The following is a 23181-nucleotide window of genomic DNA, read 5'->3' on the forward strand; positions in this document are numbered from 1 at the left end:
TGCAGTGGTTACTACTGGACTTGGAAGAGGAAAAGGACTTTGAAGGAACTTTTATTTTTGCTACAGCAATCACCCAAGGGCTAGAAGAGAGCTAGCCTCCTGGTGGAGTCTCAGGCACATCAGACTCCACCACCAGCCTCCTGTTTCCTCCCAGCAAGGATTTCTATCTGCAGGTGAGGCTCCTCTGAGTTCCAGGACCTCTAGTTCTACTGTGGAGAAGAGAGTGCTGAAAATCGTCCCTAACGCCCGTTAGCGAGCCGTCGCAGCTGAAGAGCGTAAGGAAAATCATCGCGCTGCTGCCGCTGAGTGCTCGCTACCGGAGATCATCGCATCACCTGTTTGCGGGCTGCCAAATGCTCGCTAACCCAAAGATTATCGCATTGCATGTTTGCGGGCCTCAAAGCGCTCGCTAACCAAAGATCATCGCATCGAGTTCATCGCTGCACGACATCGCAGCGCAGACTCCGAGCGTTCGCCATTTTCATCGCATCGCATCAGGATCGTCGCTCCCTCGCGGAGCGCCATTTCTTTTCATCGCAACAAGATCGCACACGCAACAGGCTCGGTGCATCATCCTCCCTTCGCAGCAAGGATTTCATCGCATCGCCGGCTTAGCGTGTAGAAGTTTGTCGCTTTGTCCCAGACACAAATCAGCGCATTATCCTCCCTTGTGGCAAGGATTCAACGCATCGCTGGTTAGCGTAAGGAAAATCATCGCTACAGCTCCTTAGCGACATTTTGGTTCTTTGTTACAGAATCCAGGTATCTTGTGAGTAAAAGGGTCGCAGAGACCACTGCCTTGAGCTGAACTCCTCTTTGCACATTTAGAACTATTTTTGCAGCCTTTCAAGAGTAACCCTATTTTCTAGTATTGTGTATTTTTACTGTTATCGGTCTTGTGTTAAGTCTATATATAAAGATACTTATTTTTAACTACTTGTGTGGCGTCCCTTTGTAGTGTTCTTCACTGTGTTACTGTGTTGTTGGACCCGGCCTCGTGGCGTAGTCCCGAACCCTCCTACCCGACCCGACGAGGGCAGCCCCCACCCTTTGGGGTCCCTCCGGATTGTACCTTGCTACCTGCACCAGCCTACGCGACACGGCTCGCCCCGGCCTCGGCCCCAGCGAAGCCCCGACATCGAGGCACCAAGATCCGGCCAGGGGGCACCAAGTGGCCACTCCATCGATCCCGGAGGAGGGGAGTTTCGATGGGACCCCCAACCGGTCCGCAACGCTTGGTTTCGATCGCCCTCCGGCCTTCCTGGGCGCTGGCGCCTCTCTCGCTGGGTGTCTGGCCTCTCCCATCCCGGCCCCTCCGCCCCCCAGGCGCAAGGGGTCCAGACCTATATCTGGGGCAGCCTCAAACCAGGACGGCAGTTGTATTCTGGAGTCAAGAGCCCTGCTAATCGGATCGCGGCTGACCCTACGGAGAAAGACTCATTACTGGGAACTTGGACCTCTGAGCCCTGCTGACTGCATCGCGGCTCCCCCCCTTGCTGAGAAGAAGACCCTCACGGAACATTGGAGCCCTGCTGACCTGGTCGCGGCTCGACCTTGCAGAAGTAAACCATCGGAGCCCTGCTGACCTCGTCGCGGCTCGACCTCACCGCAGCAATCCCCCGAACCGTGCGGTCGGTGTCCCGGCTCTTGGAACCCCCCGGCTCGAGGATTGAGAGCTAGGCGCAGGGTGTCCAGTACCAGGCTAAGACTGAGACTGTCCCGCTACCCCATCCCAAACCAGACTTTGCGACTCTCTTGGATCCCTTGATCCACCTGTAAATATTGCCACAGAAACCTGCCTTGATAACCGAAAAAATTTTATAAGAATAAATACCCTAGCTGTGTCCCTTTGTGGTGGTGGGGTTGCTTGGTTGATACAATCATAGGAGAAGGACCTCGCCCAGGAGGCTTCTCAGCGGCGCTCGGCTACTTGCCTACGGAGCGGTGGTCCCCGGGGTGGTCAGTCCGACACCATCGGGCTCCCGGAGGGCGCCCCTCTAACATGTGTATGGTCATAAATGCTTCACACACTGCCTCTGAGATAAGCCTAGCTGCTCGTGCTGCGTTACTACAGGGTTGAGCAGGGGTTATCAAAGGGTGTAGCCCGCTTACTCTGACTTAGGAAGAAGGGTCCCAACTTGGACAGTGGCCAGCCATTGCCAACTAGAAACCCCCATTTCTAACACTGGGCGTAGACAGTGGAGAGAATCTCTGGGCGCAGGCGGTGGAGAGAAGCTCCGAGCGTAGTGAAGAGAGGCTGTGGGCGTAGGCAGCGAAGAGAATCTGTGGGCGTAGGCAGTGAAGAGAAGCTGTGGACATAGGCAGTGAAGAGAAGCTGTGGGCGTAGGCAGTGAAGAGAAACTGTAGGTGTAGGCAGCGAAGGGAAGCTGCAGGCGTAGGCAGCGGAGAGAAGCTCCGGGCGTAGCTTGTGGAGAGAAGCTCCGGGCGTAGCTTGTGGAGAGAAGCTCCGGGCGTAGTTTGTGGAGAGAAGCTCCGGGCATAGGTAGTGGAGAGTAGCTCCGGGCGTAGGTAGTGGAGAGAAGCTCCGGGCGTAGGCAGTGGAGTGAAGCGCCGGGCGTAGGCAGTGCAGAGAAGCTCCGGGCGTAGGCAGTGAAGAGAAGCTGTGGGCGTAGGTAGTGGAGAAAGGTCTGGGCATAGGCAGTGGAGAGATGTTCATGGGAACAAACCCGGCTGTCACCCAGTTCTTGAGTCTTCTTTCTCCTGGGCCAGTGCCCTTTCTTTCTTTCTTCTGCTCTTAAGGCCCCCAGAGTGCTGGGCATGACGCAGGATAGCAGTGTCACCCACAGAGAGAGAAGTGCCACAGTGTGCCGGGAGCCCCGCCAGTGCGGGAGCAACTTCTGATGTGTTACAATAAAACGTTTTCCCCGAGGGATCCCTTAACATCAATTTACCGCTGTTGGAACCGGCAGTGTCTGGTTGGCTGAAGGGATGCCCCCAGCCAGGGAAAACTACCACTCCCGTCAGGGGCGGGTGATTACACTCGCTGTATAACCCGCGCTCACCCTTGGGTCGCTCGGCACAGAGCCGTCAGGCTTTCCTCAGAGGCCGTGCGTAAAGCAAAGGCACGGCACTCACTCGCGATAAATACACTGAGCGTCGCAAAAGAGACTTCACACAGGATGTACGTAAAAACGTCTATATTCAGCACACGTACTCACTCATTATCACATGACCATCATATACCTGTGGCCGGAAAACACATTTGGAAATATAATCAGCAGTACTAGGCCCTCGTATTGTTATGCTAACAATATGCACACTGTGGATAATTCCTAATCTAACCCCCCAATCGAGAGAGAGCACCCTTATGTGGTGCACGAAATCAAAATCCTGCAGATACACAGTAATAGAAGACTTCCTATCAGCACCTCGGGCCGAAGCCACGTGGGAAAAGCCCAGTGTCCAAGGTTTTGTGCTTTTGACAGCAATCACTATATAAGGAGGCACCACCGGCCAGTGTCGCGAATCACAGACGGTCTGCGATGATCACGCCCACTCACACACACACTCACTCCGCACCAATACGCAGTGCGACAGGTATAAGCCTGTCCATATGGTACACAGTTACGCACACACATGCACTCAGCACCCTAATGCGGTGCCACTGGTACCCGCGGGTACATGGTTCACCATCTGCAGACTCCATGGCCCGAGCCTCCCTCCACCCTCTGGTTCACCCCGATTGTCCTATACCCCCTCGATGGTTGATAACCATCCCCGCCTCCCGGACACTGGCCCACACGCGGCCGAAGTCACACTTAGTCTGGGTCCTTTGGAAGCAGGTGGGAATATGTAACAGTTTTAATTAGAAGTTAGACGTAAACAAGGGAGAAGTTAGCAGCCACTTGAGAAGTTTACCCGCAGGTCTCAAAACAATATAGTCAAGCCGTCTCTTGACCCACTTCCAAACTGTCACAGGAGCGTTTCTTCAAACCAGTAAATCTCTCTCGCTACGAACAAGATATCTTCAGGAGGGGCCAGGTGTGGAGAGGGCAGTTGGTCCGCTATGATGAAGGTCAACAGCCGATGAATGGGAAGTAACACAGGGTAGCCTTGCGGGAGGATGAGGTGCCCCAATCGCCACACGATGATCCGGGTGTGCTTTCCCCGACTCCTGGTGTCCACTGGAGCAGACACCTCAGTTCCCAAGACTCTTGAAGCATAGAAATACCTCCAAGAGACATTTTCTAAGCAAGTTATGTAAAAATAAGCTTTGCCAATGCAAAGGGTTTGGCACTGCTCGTCCATTGATATGAAACATCATGAAGCTGCTCCGCTGCAATCCACTATTGAGTGCCAAGTATTGTCAACCATTTCCGATTATTGATTTATGGGCAGAGCAGGCCTCATAGGTAGTGAAAACACACAAAGGTGTTCCTCACTACCTGGGTGCACATGCACTATTGCACACCCTGACTTTCACTGGCAGGCGGGACACATAGTTCCCAGCACCAGTGGTGCCATGGCACCCGCCCGAGCATGCACAGCAGACTGAACATGGGTTTAACTAATATGTGTGTCTGTGCAAACGTACTAGCCTGTGTTGGCAGGCGGCACACGCAGTCATAGGCATCAGATGCGACCTACAACGACAAGCTGTTCATGAGTTTACTCACGATCGATGCCAGTGCACGCCCACCGGTCTGCAGTGACAGATCGGCGCATGTTTCAGAACAGTGAATCAGTGCCACTCCCCAACATGGATAGGAAGGGCGCACGCACTTTCACATGGCAAGGAAAGGACAGGCACATGGCTTACCCAGGCCCTAGCACATTTGGTGCCAGTGTGCACACACCACCTTGCTCGGCCCAGCCGGACATGGGTGGACTCACTCACACGTACAGTTGCGCACTTCTGGCCAGCGACGGTGGACCGGGCACCTTGCAGCTAGCAGCATGGATGCAAGCGTGCAGATCGGGCCTGCAGCAGCAAGCCTGACCCGTAGGTTAGAACCCTGGGGGTGCAGGTATACATTTGTCAGCCCGCGATGGCAGGCCGGGCACCTATCCAACATGCCATAGGTTCCAGGGCGCATCCTTCAGCCTGCCATGGCCAGCGTGATACATATCTGAAACAGCATCAGGGCAGACCAGCCCATGTTCCAGAACCGTGCGTCAGCGGCACTTCGTAACCTTTGTAGGAAGGCGTTGGCACTTCCCTATGACTTTGACAGAAGCTGGAGCTGGAGGACTTGCAGAGCATCCCTTGAACCCACCATGAAATGCTCTTTGAAGCTGGTGTGGGTGCTGCGTCTGTCAGGGGGCCGGTGACCGCCATGCTTAAGTGCATGCATGCCTGGTGGATCAGGCAGAGAAAGCTAGCAAGAATGTCTCAACCGGATTTAATAAAGGCTAATACACATGTATGTACAAGACATTACATAAAGGAAACAAAAAAGGGAGTCTCCAAGTAGTTTGTTTTGAATGTGCTCATGGCATCATATATTAGAAATGCAAATTATACACGACAGTTATATCAGCACTGTAGGCATAAATGCAGAGGCAACCCTAAGGACCTTGGTGCACGTTGTGCGCGCAACAAAAAAGTGACGGCGCAAGTGACAAGTGAGGGAACACAGCGATAAACGCGAAGTGATGAAGTGATATAGAATATGTACAGAATAATTGGTTCAACACAAGGAATATTTTGAATGATTGATAAGGGTTTAAAGCCATTCTGTGAACCAAAGTTGAGTGTGAGCCATAAGTTGCACTGGCAAATTGGTCGACGGCGTTTCGATCCTAGTAATTCAGGATCATCTTCAGGACCAGGATTTAGGGGTGCTGTATAGAAAAGGAAAGGTTGAGGTCAGGGGGACATAGGGCAGGGGGTGCACGGGGAGATGAGAACGAGGGAGAAGGGGTAGGTCTGGTGGGATCGGGGCATAGCTGCCTACCTGTAGATCATGAGAAGAGGTGGACTGGAAAGTTCAAGAGTGGATCAAAGAACAGGCGGCTGAATCAGGTTCTTATATGTGGGGCAGCGTGGAGGAACATTTGCGTGTGGACAAGGAAGCAGTGAGGGCAGTCTGGGGATAAAGAAGCCAGAATAAACTAACAATTCTGTTGGTGGGTGCAAGCGCTGGTAAAGGTGAGACAGTTAACTCACCCACTGGGACCTCAACGAGGTAATCGAAAAGGCGAGGTGCAGGGTTGGGTCCCCGATCTACCCCGACGGCAACATGTGCAATTTCCTGGGGAGGTAGAAGGGGCCTGAGGGTAAGTACGGGAATGTGGAAAAATCAATGGTAGCAGGGCTCAATGGCTGCAGCGGCTTACCGTGATTGTGGAGGAGGCGAGGTCGATTAAATCCGATTGAGCTTGTGGAGAGGTGTGGCTCACTGGTTAGAGGTGGCAGATCCGTAAGCAGAGAATCGGCCAGAGACCAGGGTTCAATTCCCAACTCGGCAGGGTCGTGGACCAGGGTCAAAACGGACTTGATAATTCTCGCCTCGGTACCTACTCTAAAACAGGAACACACTCGGCAACTCTGGGCATTAAGCTTGCCTCATCTCTACAACGGCCCCCCACAGATGCCGGGGATGCCTGGTTTCACCTTGGAGATACCCAGAAAGGGACCATCTCACAGGGATAGCCAGGACGGGTTCCCCAGCGGTCTACAGCGCCGGGACACCCTTTTGCTGGGGCAGCTGTGCGCTTTACAAGTCTACAACATTTACATTTACATTTGGTATTACGAGTATCTCCGGGCCGCCATGATCGTGTGCGGAGCCCTCCGGTGTCGCGTATGTGTGAGGTGAAAGGATCATCTAAATGAATACTGAGCTTCCGGAGAAGCGCGTCAGTCGGTCACGTGACCGCATCCGGGTTGGCCGTTGTTAGGGGTGGGTGGTCTAGGACGCTTATCAGACATGAGCTACACGCAGTGAAGAAATGGATGAGCTACTTCCAGGGGGCAATCTACCATAATGTGGAGTGACATCAACCAGGTATTTTCCCAGGTTGCTATTTCCAACACCGCATCCGTACGCACGCATTGCCGCTCGTTATAGAAGACGCTTTGGATGACAACGACTGAGGTCTAGCATAACGTCACTCGTTCTGAAGGATCATTGATACTACGGTTGACTGGTTTTATAATTGTTACTTTGAATGGCTGACTAGTGTCTTGATCCTTCGAATAATACGCGGTCTATGCACATAACGAATATTTTGGACTGATGGAAATTCCTATTTAAGGAACGAAATGCGTTGGCTGTTGTCCTGCTATTTTAATCTAAAAAAGAAGAATAAAGGAATTTGGAAAAAGACTAATTTGATTCTAATGTGACTTCATCCCTGGTGCTGTCTCCATTTTTGTCTTCAAATCGTGTTTCTGAATCATCAGTGAGACCACCTCTTGCAGCAGGTCTCGGAAGGCCAATGGCACAGGACTTACGATACTCTTTTTGGACATTAAGATTGAAGTGCTTAACTTATAGTCAGCTGCATCTCCAGTGATTTTCTTCAGGTATTTTCCCATACCTGGTTGATGTCACTCTAGATTATGTTAGATTGCCCCCTGAAAACACTGTGTTAATGGTACATACAGTTAATTCTTTTATTTTATTTCATTTTCCATAATTGTGATTCCATTCTATTCCGCATTCTCAGACTGCAAATACATCTACGTGTATTAAGCAGACATTAAACTGGAAGTAGCTCTTCCATTTCTTCACTGCGCGTAGGGGCGGGGCTTCAAGTCCCCTTCTAAAATCTCCTCCCACAATTAGTCTCGCCGAGCGAGCAGTGCATGCGCTGCAACCCTAGGCGAGACCTAAAAAGAAATAGAGAAAGCAATCCCTCTGATCCCAAAGATTGTAAAACTGCAAAGCTTCTGTGCAACGACGCAAGGAGTGCTTAATTAAAAAGGTTTAAGAGCCAGGGGGCGGCTGTGAACAGAGTAAAAGGTGCAATAAAGCACTATATGTAAAGTGCCTTGAACTGACCCCTGATCGCATGCGCAGGGCACGAGGCTACACGACCAGACCTTGCACTGGGTAAAGGTGACCAATCTATAGAATATATTAAGAGGAAACCTGAGCAGAGCTTGTAATTGCCGCGCTGTGCGTCGTATAGTGGAACAGGCTGCAGGCGCCACGGGGGCTCAAGATGCCAGTACCAAGTGACAGAGGGGGGTGCAGCACCCCGGCACGTCTTTCTTCCTCCCAGAACGTATGGCGCGTATCCCTCCGTGTCTTTCTGGGTGTTGTGGGCGAGGATCCATAGGTTCATCAAATAAGTGCCTCCTACCCTGGGCCACTGTCAAGTCCCTAACGCCCTCAGCCAGGGAATATCTAGGGGCGTGAGAGGGACAGACAGTCCTTCGTTAGCAGTCTCTTACGGAGAGAGCCTCACTAACCCACATCCTGCGCCATGGTAACAGTGGGCGAGTCCTAAACTCATCCTCAAGGGGGTAAGCCCTAACTCCCTGTGTGTGATAGTAGAGGTGGTAGACGGAGGTAACCCCAATACTTGCCATTTGAGTTTATTTTCAGTAGTCTGTAGCGGCCATAGCGCCTAAGAGCCCCAAAGCCAGTCCAACACATTCCGCACGATAAATGACCAACATATGGTTGCGTGATCTTTTGCCCAATTTGTCAGCGAAGGAACAAACTGCGTTAATACCCCACTGGGAGCTGATTGTTTCTGTTATCCGTCTGTGGGGCCAGGACCTCCTGCAGCTGAAGGCTTGTTTCTGTTATCCGTCTGTGGGGCCAGGACCCCCTGCAGCTGAAGGCTTGTTTCTGTTCTCTGTCTGTGGAGCCAGGAGCCCCGGCAGCCCGAGGCTTGTTTCTGTTATCCGTCTGTGGGGCTAGGACCCCCTGTTATTTGTCTGTGGGGCCAGGACCCCCTGCAGCTGAAGGCTTGTTTCTGTTATCCGTCTGTGGGGCCAGGACCCCCTGTTATCCGTCTCTGGGGCCAGGACCCCCTGCAGCTGAAGGCTTGTTTCTGTTATCTGTCTGTGGTGCCAGGACCCCCTGCAGCTGAAGGCTTGTTTCTGTTATCTATCTGTGGTGCCAGGACCCCCTGCAGCTGAAGGCTTGTTTCTGTTATCCGTCTGTGGGGCCAGGACCTCCTGCAGCTGAAGGCTTGTTTTTGTTATCCGTCTGTGGGGCCAGGACCTCCTGCAGCTGAAGGCTTGTTTCTGTTATCCGTCTGTGGGGCCAGGACCCCCTGCAGCTGAAGGCTTGTTTCTGTTATCCGTCTGTGGGGCCAGGACCCCCTGCAGCCCAAGGCTTGTTTCTCTTATCCGTCTGTGGGGCCAGGACCCCCTGCAGCCCGAAGCTTGTTTCTGTTAGCCGTCCGTGGGGCTAGGACTCCCTGTTATTTGTCTGTGGGGCCAGGACCCCCTGCAGCTGAAGGCTTGTTTCTGTTATCCGTCTGTGGGGCCAGGACCCCTGTAGCTGAAGGCTTGTTTCTGTTATCCGTCTGTGGGGCCAGGACCCCCTGCAGCTGAAGGCTTGTTTGTGTTATTTGTCTGTGGGGCCAGGACCCCCTGCAGCTGAAGGCTTGTTTCTGTTATTTGTCTGTGGGGCCAGGACCCCCGGCAGCCCGAGGCTTGTTTCTGTTATCCGTCTGTGGGGCTAGGACCCCCTGTTATTTATCTGTGGGGCCAGGACCCCCTGCAGCTGAAGGCTTGTTTCTGTTATCCGTCTGTGGGGCCAGGACCCCCTGCAGCTGAAGGCTTGTTTCTGTTATCTGTCTGTGGTGCCAGGACCCCCTGCAGCTGAAGGCTTGTTTCTGTTATCTGTCTGTGGTGCCAGTACCCCCTGCAGCTGAAGGCTTGTTTCTGTTATACGCCTGTGGGGCCAGGACCTCCTGCAGCTGAAGGCTTGTTTCTGTTATCCGTCTGTGGGGCCACGACCCCCTGCAGCTTAAGGCTTGTTTCTGTTATCTGTCTGTGGGGCTAGGACCCCCTGATATTTGTCTGTGGGGCCAGGACCCCCTGCAGCTGAAGGCTTGTTTCTGTTATCTGTCTGTGGTGCCAGGACTCCCTGCAGCCCGAGGCTTGTTTCTGTTAGCCGTCTGTGGGGCAAGGATTCCCTGTTATTTGTCTGTGGGGCCAGGACCCCCTGCAGCCCGAGGCTTGTTTCTGTTATCCGTCTGTGGAGCCAGGACCCCCTGCAGCTGAAGGCTTGTTTCTGTTATCCGTCTGTGGGGCCAGGACCCCCTGCAGCTGAAGGCTTGTTTCTGTTATCCGTCTGTGGGGCCAGGAACCCCTGAACCCGGATTTTCTTTTTTGGGTGGGCCAAGGGTGCATTTGGGTGGGCCACTGCGGGTCCAATTTGTCGCTTCTTGTGGTAGCCTACAAGCCCTAGATTACATCATATCTACTCGCAAACAGTCACCATGATACAACGGATCCATTCTGTGTGTATACAGAACATGAGGAGAGTTATTTGAAAGCGAGAGCCATGTCTGGACCTAAGTGCAAACCCTCAAATTCCAACAGGCCAGCCTTCAAAACAAGTACTTCCAGTCCCCATTATCCACTTTTCGACCATCCCTCTCCTGTGCACCTTATCTCACAGCTGACCTTGGGCCCCAGCCCCATATCAGCCACCATCCAGCTCCACTTTCATTATTCTCGTAAAAAACATTAGCAAAATCACCTTCAAACTTAAAATATTGAATATAGCAGTAAATATAATTAGCACACACTTTAAAATATGTTACACAGTAGCCCTTATGACCCGACTGCTAATTAAATAAACAAAACCAGAAAGGCCATGACAGGGCCGGATTTGGCGCTAGTGTGGAAGTCTTTTTTGGCGCCGCACCAATGACCTCTTTCTCCGTAATACAATTACTACCACCCTCCAACAGTGTACGTCATCTCTCCGTAGCCCCTCCCCCTCATTATCTCCTCTTCAGACTCCACCCTCACTACCACCCTCCAACAGTGCACGTCATCTCTCCGTAGCCCCTCCCCCTCATTATGTCCTCTTCAGACTCCACCCTCACTACCACCCTCCTCCAGCGCCTCTCCTCTCTCCGTAGCCCCTCCCCCTCATTATCTCCTCTTCAGACTCCACCCTCCTCCAGCGCCTCTCTTCTCTCCGTAGCCCCTCTCTCATATGCATTTCATTTGTTGTATAGCGCTGCTCATATCAGTGTAGGGTGTCACAATACTTTACACCACGCACACATTATAGAGAGACAATAAATCACACAAGTATGTAATTCAGCCTACAGGGAATGTCACATAAGCCAATGAGGATTTCAAGGTGGAGGAATCACATGTCATCCATGCTGGTGGGCAGTATATTTTAAGAGGGTTTGGGCTGGGGAGGCACAAACTCGGGATTTAAAGCATGCCCCAGTGGTTGGGGGTTGGCGTTACTGATAAAAATGTATATCTGCCCAAACTAACTCTTTTTAGCAACATTCCAATAATGAAAGACTGGGGAAGTTCTATCTATACCATTCATGTTTGTCTGCAGCTCTTTGATGACAGTTCATTGGTTAGGATTGTAACTTCTGAACTGCAAGTAACACAAGGATCTCTGGGACAAAGGCAGTCACCCACTGAGCTATCCACATTAAATACAGCCTATCTGCATTTCAAAACTACCAACAGGCAAAGGATTACTCTCCAGGAGGATCATTAATCACCAGTTATTTGGACATTTTTATTGTTGTCTTGCATCCATGGCCATGATAATGATAAAAACCATTTAAATGAAGCCCACACAAAGTATGTGCCTTGCTGGGCCTGTGCAGATTTTAAAAATAAGAACAAGTAGTAACACATCCTCTTACCTACTCCTTGTGTCACAGCCTGATCTGATAAGCAGCTGCAGGGATCAGGGAAGGGGAGTAGGAATAAACAAACTTATTTTCTCCAGCGCCGAATCGAAAAGGGAATATCCAGACAGCAGGACAGGACATCGGTGCCAAATAAAGAATGTGTCCCCGTGCCTCTATTGCACCTGCAGGACACAGCCCACCCTTCTAAAAGGAGATGCGTGATTGGGGATGGCGGTGAGAAAGAGCCCGGGCCCAATCACGCAACTCCCAGAGCAAGAAGGGAAGCAACGTTAGGAGTAACGTTTTAAAGAACCATTTTGTATTGGCCTTTGCGCCGTCACAGGGAGGGCCAAGGCTCATGTTTGGGTGGGCCACGGCTCATGTTTGGGTGGGCCACGGCTCATGTTTGGGTGGGTCAGGCTCATGTTTGGGTGGGTCAGGCTCATGTTTGGGTGTTCCAGGCTCATGTTTGGGTGGGTCAGGCTCATGTTTGGGTGGGTCAGGCTCATGTTTGGGTGGGCCAGGCTCCTGTTTATGTGGGCCTGGCCCACCCGGTTCCCCCACTAGAACCGGGCCTTCCTGTAACTGCAAGACATCACAAAAGATCTGGCAGTGTTAATTTTCCTCTCTAGCTCCTCCATGAAGGAAGCAGCAACATCCCGAAGACGCTGTGGTCGCCTTCCCTGAGGGCACCGCTGCTGGCATCGCCTTCCCTGAGGGCACCGGCACCGCCTTCCCCGAGGGCACCGCTGGTGGCATAGTCTTCCATTAGGGCATCACAGGTGGCATCACCTTCCCTGAGGGCACCGCTGGTGGCATAGTCTTCCATTCGGGCACCGCGGGTGGCATCACCTTCCCTGAGGGGACCGTTGGTGGCATTGTCATCCCTGAGGTAGGGGCAGGCAGAATGTGCGTAGCCGTGCTACGCAAAGTTCCGCGAAACTGTAAAAATCTCCACGAGCACGCAGAGTTCCGCAAACACGCGGAATTGCTTGTTCCGCCCGTTCGCGATGCTTTTTTCCTGTTCGCGAACTCTGTTTGCGTGCTCGGGGGGAAATATCTAGCAAACACGCATTTTAAAAGTGCAAACAAGCAAAAAATTCTGCGAAGCCGCGGATCGCGGCATTTTTGGCAATTCGCGTTCTCCGCAGAACGTGAAATTACCCAAATTCCGCGAGCAGAACGGAATTTACCGCCCAGGCCTACCCTGAGGGCACCGCGGGTGGCATCGCCTTTCCTGAGGGCACCGCTGATGGGATTATCTTCCCTGAGGGCACTGCGGGTGGCATTGTCTCCCTGAGGGCACTGTGGGTGGCACTGGCTGCATTTATCCTTAAACAACAAAAGACAATAACTGACCGAAGTGCCTGCAGTGTTGATGCTGCGTCATCCTCTAGGGAACCTGTGATCTGTGATGTACATGTTATCTTCAATTATAAGATATACCAGCTGTGTGCATGCCAGACCCACCTGGGCCAGGGCCAACCTCCAGCAGAATATCCCCAGCTGATGGCCGAGCCCAGAGGTGAGTGCCAAAAAGCCAACTGTGACCCAGACCCAGCTCAAATCACAGACTCGCTTACTGAATCTGTGTCAAGCCAGGTCTTGTGGCTTACTGGACTAAAACATCCACTTCAGGGGTCTGTGTTCGACCGCAGGTTCAAATCTCGGTGGGGCCACTCAGCCTTCCATCCTTCCGAGGTCGATAAAATGAGTACTATTGAGTTGGGTAACAATAAACAATCTGTTATCTGAAAGAAATAGTTAGTTATAGATTCCTTACCTTAGAATTACCCCCAGGTGTCAGACTGGATCCGGAAAGTTTTTCGTCAGCAGTAGCCCTGCACGTCAGTAGGTGGCATTGGTCGACTCCGCTTCCGTTGTCGGCACCGTGGTCGCCGGGATGACGTCACGGAAGTTACATAAATGCCGCCCTCGCGAGCTGACGTCAGTTCTTTCTTTTTCCGCACCAGCAAGCGCAGATCTAGGGAGAGCGGTACCCCCAGTCAATTTTTGACTGAGTTTTTGCGACTTTTGTCAACTTCTTTTTGAGTTCTACGTCGACTCCTGGTGCACGAGGGGTGCCCGGTTTCAAGGCCTGACGGATCCATGCCGCATGTGCCTCCACTGCCTGGAGCGCGACCATGACCCCAAGTCGTGCTCCGACTGCTGAACCATGGCCCTGAAGTCTTTGTGGGAGCCTCCCTTAGGTGGCACTTACACACTCCCTTAGCTTGCAAATAAACACTCCCTTAGCTGGCCTTGCTTTCCATTAACTGCCCCTTGCACCCTCTTAGCTGGTCAGGCACTACCTTAGCTTGCCCTTGCACCCCCTCAGCTGGTCTTACACACCCTTAGCTGGCTCTTGAACTCCCTTGCCTGGTCCTTGCACTCCCTTGCCTGGTCCTTACACTCCCTTAGCTGGCCCTTGCACTCCCTTAGCTGCTCCTTACACTCCCATAGCTGCTCCTTACACTCCCATAGCTGCTCCTTACACACCCTTAGGTGGCACTTACACTTCCTTAGCTGGTCCTTACACTCCCTTAGCTGGCAATTAAAGACTCCCTTAGCTGACCCTTACATTCCCTTAGGTGGCCTTACACTCTCTTAGCTGGCCCTTGCATTCTCTTAGCTGGCCCTTGCATTCTCTTAGCTGGCCCTTGCATTCTCTTAGCTGGCCCTTGCATTCTCTTAGCTGTTAGCTTACACTTCCTTAACTGGTCCTTACACTCCCTTAGCTGGCAATTAAACACTCCCTTAGCTGACCCTTATACTCCCTTAGGTGGCCTTACACTCTCTTAGCTGGCCCTTGCATTCTCTTAGCTGGCCCTTGCATTCTCTTAGCTGGCCCTTGCACTTTCTTAGCTGGTCCAAACCCTCCCTCGCCTGGTCCTTGCACTCCCTTACCTGGTCCTTACACTCTCTTAGCTGGCCCTTGCACTCCCTTAGCTGCTCCTTACACTCCCATAGCTGCTCTTTACACACCCTTAGGTGGCACTTATACTTCCTTAACTGGTCCTTACACTCCCTTAGCTGGCAATTAAGCACTCCCTTAGCTGACCCTTAGACTCCCTTAGGTGACCTTACACTCTCTTAGCTGGCCCTTGCATTCTCTTAGCTGGCCCTTGCATTCTCTTAGCTGGCCCTTGCACTTTCTTAGCCGGCCCAAACCCTCCCTTGCCTGGTCCTTGCACTCCCTTATCTGGTCCTTACACTCCCTTAGCTGGCCTTACACTCCCTTAGGTGGCCTTACACTCTCTTAGCTGGCCCTTGCTTTCTCTTAGCTGGCCCTTGCATTCTGTTAGCTGTTAGCTTACACTTCCTTAACTGGTCCTTACACTCCCTTAGCTGGCAATTAAACACTCCCTTAGCTAACCCTTACACTCCCTTAGCTGGCCTTACACTCCCTTAGGTGGCCTTACACTCTCTTAGGTGGCCCTTGCATTCTCTTAGCAGGCCCTTGCATTCTGTTAGCTGTTAGCTTACACTCCCTTAGCTGGCCTTACACTCCCTTAGGTGGCCTTACACTCTCTTAGCTGGCCCTTGCTTTCTCTTAGCTGGCCCTTGCATTCTGTTAGCTGTTAGCTTACACTCCCTTAACTGGTCCTTACACTCTCTTAGCTGGCCCTTGCTTTCTCTTAGCTGGCCCTTGCATTCTGTTAGCTGTTAGCTTACACTTCCTTAACTGGTCCTTACACTCCCTTAGCTGGCAATTAAACACTCCCTTAGCTAACCCTTACACTCCCTTAGCTGGCCTTACACTCCCTTAGGTGGCCTTCCACTCTCTTAGGTGGCCCTTGCATTCTCTTAGCTGGCCCTTGCATTCTGTTAGCTGTTAGCTTACACTTCCTTAACTGGTCCTTACACTCCCTTAGCTGGCAATTAAACACTCCCTTAGCTGACCCTTACACTCTCTTAGCTGGTCTTACACTCTCTTAGCTGCCCTTGCACGCTCTTAGCTGGCCCTTGCTCTCCCTTTGCTGGCCCTTAGAAATCCTCAGGTGTCAGTAGGCACTTGTAGTAGGCTCTCAAAACCCTGAGAATGTCTGAGCCCCTCAGCGGCGCACCTGCTTCCCTGATCCTCACCTCACCTTCAGATGTCCACGGATAGGCTAGAGACACTCTCAGCCCGCCCGGTCATTTCTTCCCTCCGAGTCATTGGGCATTCAGGCATAAAATTAAAGATATATCCACAATTCCAGTTTGCAAAACAATACGCACCCACACCCAAGGCGCCTAAGAAGGGTTATCGGGGTACGCAACTTCAACTCCATGGTTTGTCAGAGGGGTAGCCAGCGCCAAAACCCTTGCCTACTGCAGTCATCTTTGAGTTTCCATGTAACAAAAGACCCCTCTACAGATGTGGCATACTGTACCAACAACCCCCCCTTAAATGCCTCTCTTCTTAAGCACATACTTTTTACAATAAATACGTGAGACCTACTGCCTTTGTCATAACTTTTAATAATAAACAGATTGGACCAATGGCACCTGACATAATCAGGCCTGTAGCCGTAATCATTGGCTTGTCATCAAACCCAGCTCCGACCTGCTGCATTAAGCATAACCCTTCGCACAAGGCAAAAAGTGCTGTGGAAGCGGAAGCACAGGACTTCTAACCAATCACAATCTGTACTCAAGGCGGCAGCATGTGGGTGGAGCCAAAGCCCCTTTCTCAGTAGTGCTTCTTAAAGCTACAATGTCCAGCATGTGGTGAGAGAGTGGGAAGTGGGCGGGGTCAAAGCCTGGCACCACAGCGCCCCCCCCCCCACTGAGGGCGAGCTGGGGTCATAGCAGTGCCCCCACAGTATGTCAGAAAGGATGTCTGTGTGTGGTCAGCCTTTCTCTGCGGAAAAGGCACTGGGGATGTCTGTCATTCCTCAGTGATTTAAATATACTCTCCTTTGCTTTGTTTACATAAGCATATTTGGGGCCCGCTGCTCGGCCTCCCTAGTAATGTTGATCCTTCTTTGTTTGGCTTTAGGTGTTCAAGGATAAGGCGGTGCAGCTTGCAGGAAAACTCCTCCCAGCATTCAACACACCGACCGGCATCCCCTGGGCGATGGTGAACCTGAAGAGGTAAGTGTGTGCATTGACCTGCACATGTCACTGTTGGACCCCCCCATCCCTCAGAAGGTAGAAACTGACCGGCACCGTCCGGCGCGCAGTAAGTGTTGGAAGGCACCGCCCAGTACACATTGAGTGTTGGAAGCCACCGCCCGGTACACAGTGAGTGTTTTAAGGCACCGCCCAGTACACAGTAAGTGTTGGAAGGCACCGCCCGGTACACAGTGAGAGTTGGAAGGCACCGGCCAGCGCACAGTAAGTGTTGGAAGGCACCGCCCAGTACACAGTGAGTGTTGGAAGGCACCGCCCAGTACACAGTGAGTGTTGGAAGGCAGCGCGCAGTAAGTGTTGGAAGGCACCGCCCAGTAGACAGTGAGTGTTGGAAGGCACCGCCCGGTACACAATGAGTGTTTGAAGGCACCGCCCAGTACACAGTGAGTGTTGGAAGGCACCGCCCAGTACGCAGTGAGTGTTTGAAGGCACTGTCCAGTACACAGTGAGTGTTGGAAGGCACCGCCCAGTACACAGTGAGTGTTGGAAGGCACCGCCCAGTACACAGTGAGTGTTGGAAGGCACCGCTCAGCACGCAGTAAGTGTTGGAAGGCACCGCCGACTACACAGTGAGTGTTGGAAGGCACCGCCCGGTACACAGTGAGTGTTTGAAGGCACCGCCCAGTACACAGTGAGTGTTGGAAGGCACCGCCCAGTACACAGTGAGTGTTTGAAGGCACTGCCCAGTACACAGTGAGTGTTGGAAGGCACCGTCCAGTACACAGTGAGTGTTGGAAGGCACCGCCCGGTACACAGTGAGTGTTTGAAGTTACCGCCCAGTACACAGTGAGTGCTGGAAGGCACTGCCCAGCGCTCAGTAAGTGTTGGAAGGCACTGCCCAGTGCGCAGTAAGTGTTAGAAGGCGTCGCTCAGTGCTCAGTGAGTGTTGGAAGGCACCGCCCAGTGCACAGTGAGTTCTGGAAGGCATGGCCAGTGTGCAGTAAGCGTTGGAAGGCATCGCCAGTGCACAGTAAGTGTTGGAAGGCACCACCAGTGCACAGTGAGTGCTGGAAAGTACCGCCCAGTGCGCAGTAAGTGTTGGAAGGCACCGCCCAGTGTGCAGTAAGTGTTGGAAGACACCGCCCAGTGTTCAGAAAGTTATTGAAGGCTCCGCCCAGCGCTCAGTGAGTGTTGGAAGGCACCATCCAGCGCGTACTAAGTGTTTGAAGGCACCGTCCAGCGTTTAGTAAGTGTTGGAAGGCACCGCCCAGTGCGCATTAAGTGTAGGAAGGTACTGCCAGTGCGCAGTAAGTGTTGGAAGGCACCGCCCAGTGCACAGTGAGTGCTGGAAGGCACCGCCCAGCACTCAGTGAGTGTTGGAAGGCACCGCCCAGTGCACAGTGAGTGCTGGTAGGCACCGCCCAGTGCTCAGTAAGTGTATGAAGGCAGCACTCAGTAATTGTAGGAAGACACCGCCCAGTACACAGTGAGTGCAGAAAGGCACTGCCCAGTGCGCAGTAATTGTAGGTAGGCAGCGCTCAGTACACAGTGAGTGTAGGAAGGCAGCGCTCAGTACACAGTGAGTGTAGGAAGGCACCGCCCACCGTGCAGGAAGTCTTGGAAGGCACTGTCAGTGTGCAGTAAGTGTAGGAAGGCACCGTCCAGCATGTAGTAAGTGTTGGAAGGCAATGTCCACCAAGCAGTGAGTGTTGGAAGGCACCGCCCAGTGCACAGTGAGTGTATGAAGGCAGTGCTCAGTAAGTGTAGGAATGCACCGCCCAGTGCACAGTGAGTGCTGGAAGGCACCTCCCAGTGCTCAGTAATTGTAGGAAGGCACAGCCCAGTACGGAGTGAGTGCAGAAAGGCACCACCCAGTACACAGTGAGTGCAGAAAGGCTCCGCCCAGTGCGCAGTAATTGTAAGAAGGCACCGCCCAGTACACAGTGAGTGTAGGAAGGCACCGCCCACCGCGCAGAAAGTCTTGGAAGGCACCGTCAGTGCACAGTAAGTGTTGGAAGACACTGCCAGTGCGCAGTAAGTGTAGGACGGCACCGCCACCACGTACTAAGTGTTTGAAGGCACCGTCCAGCATGTAATAAGTGTTGGAAGGCAATGTCCACCAAGCAGTAAGTGTTGGAAGGCACCGTCCAGCGCGCAGTAAGTGTTTTACGACATACTCTAGCGCGTAGTTAAGTGTTGGGAGTCAATGTCCAGTACACAGTGGGTGTTGGAAGTGCCTGTTGTGTGTTTGTGTTTGAATGATACTTCTTGAGTTGCAGAGAGTGTTCATCTGATCTGACAGAGGCTGTTTGCACTATCTAAAGATAGGCATGATTTGTTGTTTCTGAGGTGTGTGTGTGCCCCTGCTTCGTACTTCCTGAGTTGCTCAGTCAGGCTGTCTATAGAGATGAGTGATTTATCCTTGCTCTGCTTGCATCTTGTGTTGATTGTTGCATGCAGTCGTCCCCTGGCAGGACAACAGTTGTGGTGTGATGCAAACACCACCCATGGGGAAGCACCAGCTGCCACTGGCCCTGTGGCTGGTTGTGCCACAGTTAGGCTGGCAGCAGGCACCGCCCTTCCGTGCAGTGCCATGTGGGCGCTATGCCATGTGAACATGTTGTTCACATCCAGGTGGCTTTAATTACTGAGCAGGTGATGTTTGCCTTTGGCTGTTTTTCTTCTGTTGCTCATTTTCATGTGATTAGCGATGCTCTGAGCTTCTCAACGAGGCGCTTCAGCAACTGTACCCGGTGTGGAGTAGACATTACTGCGCCGTGTGGGCCCTTCAGAAGCCAGTCTCTTCCTGGTCCTGCACTTTTCTATTCATGGCCACTGTCCCCTGATGGTCTGTAGCCCAACCAGTGGGTCCTTTGATCTCCTTCAATGACTTCACTTGGCCGTGTCTTTGGGTGGCCTGTTGGATGGCTCCTTCCGACCACCAGAGCGATCACAACCCCTAGAAGTTATGTGTATTTATAAAGCGCCTTTGAGGGTATCCTAGCGCTGCATCAAAGTGCTGCACAAAGTAGCTTCAGTGCACTAGGTTTAAGTCTTGTCTGTCTCTTTACTAATCTCATATCTTGCCCCATCTCCACGACCTTCAGAAGATCTCTCCGTATAGAACAATCAGGTCCACTGTGTCTCAGGGTCACTCGAAAGCTGCTCAGGTGGACACGTACGTCTGGTCGCCAGACCCATCCCCTCTGCCTCTGCCTCGTCTTCACCCAGTCACTATCCGATGCCTGCTCAGGCGGACACGTACATCTGGTCGCCAGACCCATCCCCTATGCCTCGCCTTCACCCAGACACTATCCGATGCCTGCTCAGGCGGACACGTACATCTGGTCGCCAGACCCATCCCCTCTGCCTCGCCTTCACCCAGTCACTATCCGATGCCTGCACAGGACGACACGCGCGTCCGGTGTGCCAGGCCCAGCTGCTCTGCCTGGCCTTAACGCACATACTATCCAATGCCTGCTCAGGTGGGCACGTATGTCTGGTCTGCAGACACGTATGTCTGGTCTGCCAGGCCCAGCCGCTCTGCCTGGCCTTCACCCAGACACTATCTGGTGCCTTCTCCGGCGGGCACGCGCGTCCGGTCTGCCCGCTCGGCCCCTCTGCCTGGCCTTCACCCAGACACTTTCCGATGCCTGCTCAGGCGGACAAGCACAACTGGTCTGCCAGGCCCATCCTCTCTGCCTTGCCTTATCACAGACACTATTCGATACCTGCTTAGGCAGGCACGTACGTCTGGTCGCCAGACCCATCCGCTCTGCCTGTCCTTCACCCATACACTATCCGATGCCTGCTCAGGCGGGCACCGATGTCCGGTCTGCCAGGCCCAGCCCCTCTGCCTGGCATTAACACACATACTATCCAATGCCTGCTCAGGTGGACACGTATGTCTGGTCTGCGGACACGTACGTCTGGTCTGCCAGGCCCATCCGCTCGGCCTGGCCTTCACCCAGACACTATCCGATGTCTGCTCAGGCGGACACGCTCGTCCGGTCTGGCAGGCCCAGCCCCTCTGCCTGGCCTTCACCCAGACACTATCCGATGCCTGCTCAGGTGGACACGTGTCCGGTCTGCCAGGCCCAGCCTCTCTGTCTGGCCTTCACCCAGACACTATCCGATGCCTGCTCAGATGAACACGCACGCCCGGTCTGCCAGGCCCTCTGCCTGGCCTTCACCCAGACGCTATCCGATGACTGCTCAGACGGACACGCACGCCCTGTCTGCCAAGCCCAGCCCCTCTGCCTGGCCTTCTCCCAGACACTATCCGATGACTGCTCAGCTGGACACGCATGCCCTGTCTGCCAGGCCCAGCCCCTCTGCCTGGCCTTCACCCAGAAACTAGCCGATACCTGCTTAGACGGACACACGCAACTGGTTTGCCAGGCCCAAACCCAGCCCCTCTGCCTGGCTTTCATCCAGACACTAGCCGATGCCTGCTCAGGTGGACACATGCGTCCGTCTGCCAGTCCCAGCCCCTCTGCCCCTAGACACTATCCGATGCCTGCTCAGGCAGACACGCGCGTCCGGTCTGCCAGGCCCAGCCCCTCTGCCTGGCCTTCACCCAGACACTAGCCAATGCCTGCTCAGGCGGACATGCACGTCCGGTCTGCCAGGCCCATCCTATCTGCCTCGCCTTCACCCAGGCACTATCAGATGCCTGCTTCGGCGACATACGTCCCATCTGCCAGGCCCAGCCCCTCTGCCTGACCTTCACCCAGACACTATCCGATGCCTGCTCAGACAGGCACGTGCTTCAGGTCGGCCAGGCCCAGCCCCTCTGCCTGGCCTTCAACCAGACTCTATCCAATGCCTGCTCAGGCGGACACGCGTGTCCGGTTTGTCAGGCCCAATCCCAACCCCTCAGCCGAGCCTTCACCCAGACACTATCTGATGCCTGCTCAGGCGGACACGTACGTCCAATCTGACAGGACCAGCCCCTCTGCTTGGCCTTCACCTAGACACTATCCGATCCTGCTCAGGCGGACACGCGCATCCGGTCTGTCAGGCCCAGCCCATCTGCCTGGCCTTCACCCAGACACTAGCCGATGCCTGCTCAGGTGGACAAGCATGCCTGGTCTGCCAGGCCCATCCGCTGTGCCTGGCCTTCACCCAGACACTATCCGATACCTGCTCAGACAGGCACGCGCGTCCGGTCTGCCACGCCCAGCCCATCTGCCTGGCATTCACCCAGACACTATCCAATGCCTGCTCAGGCAGACACGCACGTTGGGTCTGCCAGGCCCAGCCTCTCTGCCTGGCCTTCATCCAGATACTATCCGATGCCTGCTCAGGCGGACACGCGCGCCCGGTTTGCCAGGCCCAATCCCAGCCCCTCTGCCTGGCTTTCATCCAGACACTGTCCAATGCCAGCACAGGTGGACATGCGCGTCCGGTCTGCCAGACCCAGTCCCTCGGCCTGGCCTTAACACAGACACTATCCGATGCCTGCTAAGCCAAACACAAATGTCCAGTCTGCCAAGCGTAGCACCTCTGCCTGGCGTTCGCCCAGACGCTATCCGATGCCTGCACAGGCGGGCACGCGCTTCAGGTCTGCCAGGCTCAGCCTCTTTGTCTGGCCTTCACCCAGACACTATCCGATACCTGCTCAGGCGGACACGCACGTCCGGTCTGCCAGGCCAAATCCCAGTCCCTCTGCCAGACCTTACCACAGACACTATCCGATACCTGCTCAGGCGGACACCCACGGTAGCCCATGGTAATGCCTGTGGTTGCCCACGGTGACGCCTGTGGTAACCCAGCCTGTGGTCGCTCACGGTGACACCTTCTGTAGCCCACAGTGATGCCTGTGGTAGCCAACGAGGATGCCTGTGGTAGCCCATGGTGATGCCTGTGGCCGCCCACGGTGATGCCTGTGCTAGCCCAGCCTGTGGTCGCCCACAGTGACACCTTCGGTAGCCCACAGTGATGTCTGTGGTAGCCAATGAGGATGTCTGTGGTAGCCCATGGTTATGCCTGTGGTCACCCATAGTGATGCCTGTGGTCGCCCATGGTGATGCCTGTGGTCGCCCATGGTAATGCCCCTGGTAGCCCACTGTGATTCCTGTGGTAGCCCACAGTGATGCCTGTGGCCACCCACAGTAATGCCCCTGGTAGCCCACGTTGATGCCTTTGGTACCCCACGAGCTCTGCTGTTGTAGTGGAGAGTGCCCTGTCCTGCGGCAGTGCCCTGGGCCTCTGGCGTCTCATGGAACCGGCCAGTGTCGCAGGATCTAGCATTCCTTGCCATGATATTTCTTCACAGAAGGTGCTTTGGTTACTATGAGGGGGTCTTGGTAAGGGGGGGGAGATCTGGAGATTCATCGGGTGTGG

The 23181-nt window shown here is 53.7% G+C and overlaps 1 protein-coding gene across 2 annotated transcripts in view; it reads left to right on the plus strand.

The window, feature by feature from the left end:
* MAN1A2 (mannosidase alpha class 1A member 2) overlaps nt 1–23181 on the plus strand; it is a 541780-nt gene that overhangs the window by 313883 nt on the left and 204716 nt on the right. For both annotated transcript variants that reach the window (XM_085620701.1, XM_085620700.1), the window contains exon 6: nt 16760–16854. In XM_085620701.1, the coding sequence (XP_085476827.1) occupies nt 16760–16854 (95 nt within the window). The remainder of the gene's footprint in view (nt 1–16759; nt 16855–23181) is intronic.

The sequence above is a fragment of the Triturus cristatus genome, chromosome 8 (assembly GCF_964204655.1).
Source record: "Triturus cristatus chromosome 8, aTriCri1.1, whole genome shotgun sequence".
In the NCBI taxonomy this organism is placed as follows: domain Eukaryota; kingdom Metazoa; phylum Chordata; class Amphibia; order Caudata; family Salamandridae; genus Triturus; species Triturus cristatus.